The 6,482-nt window shown below is 40.2% G+C and overlaps 1 protein-coding gene across 6 annotated transcripts in view; it reads left to right on the top strand.

The window, feature by feature from the left end:
- LOC143205179 (protein turtle) overlaps window positions 1–6,246 on the top strand; it is a 149,774-nt gene extending 143,528 nt beyond the window's left edge. For all 6 annotated transcript variants that reach the window (XM_076418291.1, XM_076418292.1, XM_076418289.1 and 3 more), the window contains one exon: window positions 4,848–6,246. In XM_076418291.1, the coding sequence (XP_076274406.1) occupies window positions 4,848–6,105 (1,258 nt within the window). In that variant the 3' untranslated portion in view covers window positions 6,106–6,246. The remainder of the gene's footprint in view (window positions 1–4,847) is intronic.
- Window positions 6,247–6,482: the final 236 nt, after the last annotated feature.

The following is a 6,482-nucleotide window of genomic DNA, read 5'->3' on the forward strand; positions in this document are numbered from 1 at the left end:
TTATTTTTTGTTTTGATGGTCGTGATGGCACTGCCCGCCCGTACTTTTGAAGACTGATTATGGTAAAATACTCCCGAATCCATCCCTATTCCCTTTTTAATATTAATATATTTTTACCAGGGCAAATATCACATTAAATACGTAGAATCTAAAATGATTTTACTGTTACACGAACTTGTTCAACACATTTATACCAGTTTATATAGAAGAGATACCCGGAAGATTGTTGAAATATGTTTCAACAGCTGAAAATCATGTTCAAAGCTTGGATTTGAGACATGGAATAATTAATATCGGAGAAAGTTAATTCTGGTGATTTACTTCACTGAAGGAACGTGAAGAATTGTTTGTTATGGTGTAAACTTGGTTTTTTGTTTGTTCTGGCCTAGTCGCGGAGACTTACCCTGGAGTGACAAGTTGGAGCGGGTTATGTGGGACTGCCACTGGATTTACCAATACACTAAACCGAAACCGCCTCACAGTTGACCCCTGTGGATCGCTACTGCTACTGCATTCAACTTGGGGATATGGCACCCGCTGACACCGGGCAGCCGTTATTGGCACGCGGACCCGGCGATTCTATTGATTCACGAATTTGAGTTAATACACGACTGAGTACTGTCGTATGGGGGCAAAAGTTATGACTGCAGTGACGGATGAGGTCGTTTCAGCCTGGAAAAGGGGGGAGGTTAGCGGTGACACGGTGTTAAGCTCAAGCTCAAGAACAAGCGCGTTTTCAGAGAAACTTGAGCTGAGTTACTGTTTGTGGAATGATTGAGATATGAAGTGCTTGATTTCTGGAGTGTCAGTTTCCCTATGAATTTGATTATTTCGGACTAACCATGAACGTTTAAGATTCTCCTGAGTAGCTTATTTTGGAAAACTTGAAACCAATTCACCTGGTTGGGTGTAACAAACTTTAAGTAGATATGAAATCCGTAGAGGAGTACGAACCTAGCTAACATCTTGTAAAATAAGCATTTGATGCAGATGGGAAGATTGATAGGACAGATAAGAGAAGATAGCAGGTTTGCTATCCCCGAACCTTTCTGGATGGCTTTATGGATTTGGGAATGCCAAGTCGTCGCCCAAAAGTTGAAATTCGTTTCAACAGCTGAAAATCATGTTTTCAACGATTGGGTTTGAGGCATGGAATGAGGTTAGTAAAGGAATATGTTGATTTTGGTGATTATTTTACTGAAGGAACGTGAAGAATTGTTTGTTATGGTGTAAACTAGGTCTGTTTACTCTTAATCAGCAAGCTGTGGATTCTTCGCTAAATTATTAGCCGTCGACCGCTTTGATGATCTTGGTTTGGTTTTGGAATGGCTTTAAGTTATCTTTCACCTAAAAGACCGATTTCGCTACAGATGTCTGTGAGGAATTTTTTTGTTACTTTCTTATTAGTTCCACAATCTGCTCAGAGGGCAACAATATTTGTTACTTAGTTTTATAAAGTTTATATATGTTCAATAATCAGATCGGATAGCGTTAGACGTTTTAGTCTACGCACTTTACTGACACTTCGCACATTTAGCTGAGTAGCGAGTACATTGGGATGTACTGACACTCTTTCGAAGTACTTCATACAAACACGTTGAATTACACTCGTCATTGGTTCTAGAGGAATATCGCATTATATCACTTCATTTGAAACGTAGTAAGGGGCGATGATGATGGACTTTATTTTGAAACCGTTGCATTATGGATATATTATACTTGCTAGCGGTTCCCCATAGACCATATGACCAAATAGGCTTGAGTATAGATTTATACAGCAATATCTTGTTATCTAATGATACGTTGTATTTGCGCAAATTAAGCCAATAAATTTTGTAGAGTTTAAATCCAAGTTGTTTCCGTTTGGCGAGTATGTGCTTCTTCCAAGTTAGACGTCGATCTATGTGCATACCAGGTTATTTAACATCTTCTGCTTGCGGGAGTTGACAATTATTAATATAGACTGGTGGACATGTTCATCTACGGAGAGTATTTGATTTAGGTGTGTTTGTAAGTTGATTGATGCTATGACTGGAGAGAGGCTTCATGAGAGGCTGTGAGGGATTGATTTACTTTTCATTCACGAATCATTCATTTCAGGTGTGTAGTTAAACACTCGTAACAATTATTCATTAATATATTATGGTGAACTGGTTCTAAAAATACAAAAAACCAATTCTACTCAATCCAATTATAGAAAAACCGTAACAGCAAAATACTTGAACATCAGATTGGATGCTAAGTTCATGTTAAGAAAAAACAAGCAGAACTTTGTATGATTTAAAAAAATGTAGTGATCACTTGGTGTCTCTTAAACTGCACGTGTATATGGAAGTATATCCATTAAACGCCAATTAGGCTTAAGTCTCGCCTCTTGGATATGGACTTTAAGGACAATATTAAAGGAAAATCGCTAGATTCTGACTAACTAGTTTTAATATATGTCTGAGAATTCTTATTTTCTGTCAGTTTGTTGTAGCCGACCAAGGTACCAGTCTGCTCATAGAGTAAATATTTATTCCACAACACATCATAATAGATTATGGTAAATTTTCTTTATAAGGTGTTGTATGGGGTTGCTTCCTCTTATAGAGGCTATGTGCTGGGGATGGTTAGGTTAGTTGAGGTCGATTATGTTAAAACATCTTTTTGAATATATAATATGAAGTAGGTTTTGAATGAATCTTTTTGGAGGAAGCAAATTCCGATATGAGTTGGATTTTTAGAGCTCTCTATGTTGTAGGATGTTCCATAGGATGTATCTTAACAGTTTTGTAAGTTCTGTATATATATATATATATATATATATATATATATATATATATATATATATATATATATATATATATATATATATATATATTATATAACTGTTATCATTTTACTATGTGATATTTGCCCAACATTTTTCATAAGATAAAAAATATAATTTCTACCCGTCCAATTCCCGAAACACTTTTTCTTTCACAGCAACCAGAATGAATTTTAACTATTTTGAGGTTTAATGAGTATGCTAAACCTTACGACGATATGACGAAGGTGCCGATAAGTTCGATTTTATCACTAATGCCATTCACTGAATGTTTACTTTTAACCAAGACTGGGAATATATATTTATGTGTGTTTATGGTTTATTTTACCGTTCTAAATGTTTTATTTTTAGTCAAACTTTATAGCATGTACATGAGTTTGCATGCGGTACGATTGTTTTTCTTTTTGTTAGCTTAGTTTAACACAACTAAAATTACTAGTTTTTTAACAGATGCAAACTAAACCTAAATAACCATTTGTCAGTTAAGTAAAACTTATATAACTGAATAAGCTTTTATTTTTTGCAATAATGCTGTCCCAATTTTCAGTATAAAATGCCTTCACAGGTTTGTTTAATCTCCTTCCGATTTTGTATCTGCCTTCATAGTCTTCTTTTGTGAATATCAATTCATAAAATATGCTATTGTTTTTCTAAATTATTTATTTCTTCAATCTGTTCTTAGAAAATTAGCAGGATTATATGTTAATTAAAATATCACTTAATTTGTTCACATTTCCTTGTTATATCTTTAAAAAAATTGCAATTTTATTACAAAAATTGAATATTATAGTAATAAAAAATATTAAATATTTATTTCTATAGGAAATATTGAGCTTATAAATTAATATTAAAGGATTTACAATATATGGTGTTATTCTGGCCTCATTGCCGAAGTGTAACAGAAAAATGTTTTCACTTAAATTTAAAGAAAAAGGTGGCTGTGTGCCATCGAATTTTGTGTGAAACTTATGGCAATCATGCTCCATCGATTTTAACTTATTAATCTGGCTTCAGCATTTAAAAAGGGATGATTATGATACCGAAAACTTTTGACAGTGAAAAGAAATCTGAAGGTATTACTCCATGATAATCTCAAAAAACCCAAGAATGATGTACAGAATTGTTGACAGTAACACAAGAAACCACTTCCAATCAGTTGAAGAACATGGAAGTGATCCAAAAGTTTGAATATTTTATGCCGTATGAATTAAAGTTCAGAGGCATTGAAAGGCTTCTGATCATGTGTGAAAATCTGCTTCACCGGCTAAATTGGAAATTATTTTCTCATCGTATTGTTATTGGTGGTACTCTGCATTTGGTGCACTCAATGCTCAATGCACTATAATGTGCTAAAACCTAATGAAACCACCAATGGAGAGCGCTATCGACTACAAAACGGCCAGAATATCAACAAAGACACAACAATGTTATTCTTAAGCATGAGTCTTTTTAACTACTGCTTGTTCCGGCCACTCCAATGAGTGGTGACCTGTCTGAGCAGCGCTTCACTTCTTATGAAGACACCAAAATATGGATTCGTGGATATGGAAGATACATTGTTCTCTTTATATCGAATCCGTAAATTGCCTGCAAGATGGGAAAAAGGAGCGGCTATCTATGGACTTTAAATAAAACATATTTTACCAATTTGTTACAATAATGCTTCAAAAGAAGTAAAATCCTTTAAAACTAATTTATAGCCCTAACATCCTAGAGATATAATTAATTATAAAGATTTGAAAGTCCTTTGAAATGATAATTTAAAAATAGTATAAGATGTCTACAAAGTTTCTTTGTTCTTGTGGAATTTAGAAGTATTTCGATTATTCTTCGCAGAATTAATCTGTTAGAAAAATAGCTATATGTTTCTTTCTCATGCAGGTTTAAGAAAATGGTTAAAATCACACTAATAAAATCATTTAAAAAGTGGAAATATTAGTTTCCATCCATTATATTTTGAAGGCATTTAAGTGATGATAAAAACTAGTAATTTTATTAGTTTCAAACTGTTGTTGACTTACGATTTTGTGTTTAGACTTAGAAAAGGCAGAATACCAGGTCTGAGCGTACTCACCTTCGTTTTGAATTGGATCTGGCCGCGAGACCGTTGCCGATCCGGCAGCCTCTCCAGTTTGACTTGGCACCCGGACTATCTGCAGCCCGGCTCCCCCTCCAAGTCCCTGGCCCGCATCTCGCGAGCCGCGGACGGCCGCTTCGTCCTGGTCGACCCGCACGGCCAGCGCGCCATGACGCCCTCTAACGCATCCAGCAGCGACGACGGCGGCTTCCTGCCGAGTCGGAGGGGCGTCAGGAACCGCGCTTCCTGGAGGAGACCCCTGGTCGGCTACCCCAGCCAGCTGAGCCTGCGTTCGGACGCTTCGGGCCAATCCACCGCCGGTCTGGGCTTCCTGCTGGGCGGGCCTCGCTTCCAGCCACCCCTGCAGCTCGTGTCAACCATCTACGGACCGCAGACGCCGAAGTTCCAGAGTAGTTCGCCGGCCGCGTCCAGCGGGCTGTTGTTGTCGCCCTGGTCGCCTATGTATTTCAGCGATCTGAGCTCGGTCCGCTATACCAGCTCGGGGGAGAGGTCGTACCCCACCCCTCCTGGTTTCGTGCAGCTGAGGTCCGTCCACGAGCGGTACTCGCAGGAATTGCCATCCCTACGCGCCATCCACGAGGAGCATCAGGGCTTTGTTCCCGTTCAGCCCGCGACGGACAGTCCGAGACTTCCACCGACTCGGTTAAGGACCCGTCTTCTCCCGCCGAGACACGCCAGGTTGGCCCGGAGCGCTCCCGAGCTCGATCACCTGGACCGATCACCGGAGAGTCGGTCGAGCAGCAGCGGTTTCGGCAGCAAGAACACCTCGCAGCAGAACCAGAGCTCGCACAGCGGAAGCACCTTCATCGACTGGCGTCTGCCGCCCTACAGACCACCACCGCCGCCTCCACTGCTCCCACCTCCACCGCCCTTGATGGGACACTGGCTGGAGCTGGCCTCCAGCAGTCCGTCAGCTTCGGAGCACCTGAACAAGGCCGTGGACGCGGGCAGCGTGGACGGGCACTACGAGTTCGACCCCAGCACCCCTACGCCCACCCCGTCGACGCCGACGGGATCCCGGGACGTAGACCTGGGGGAAGCAGGGCCAGGCCCGCCCCAGAGAAAGGGATTTCCTCTGCGTAGCCGCTACGACAACATCGACGCCCGAGTCCAGGCCATGAAGGAGGAGTTCAACGAATTCCGGAAGAGACAGGCGAGTCGCAGAAGGAGCCACGAACTGGAGAGCGCCTGCTGATGTCCGGTCGAGTGAAAAAGGAACACGAAAATAAAGCACCGCTTCATCGGTCAGTTTAACCACCAGGAAACGAAGACGACGATAGATGAAGTCTTGTCAATTCTTTCACGATCATTTCGCAACAGTACGGTGTCTGCGAAGGAACTGTGAAGTGCGAGTAACAAAAATTAACGGACAAAACTCTCCGGCGGACTGAAAAGCCCGGATCAAGCGGGGAGAAGACTCTAACTGCAATTGCGAATATCTTGATTTTTTTGTGTGATATCCATTGTAAATCGGAAACGAAAAAATATGTTCTAAATATTTAAAAACCAGAACCAAGTTGACTTCTTAGAATTAAAAAAAGGGATAACAAGAAATAATATTAGGGTTAAGTG

This window comes from Rhynchophorus ferrugineus, unplaced genomic scaffold, assembly GCF_030347505.1.
Source record: "Rhynchophorus ferrugineus isolate W39M unplaced genomic scaffold, kcgeb_rfMv2 rfM11, whole genome shotgun sequence".
Lineage (NCBI taxonomy): Eukaryota > Metazoa > Arthropoda > Insecta > Coleoptera > Curculionidae > Rhynchophorus > Rhynchophorus ferrugineus.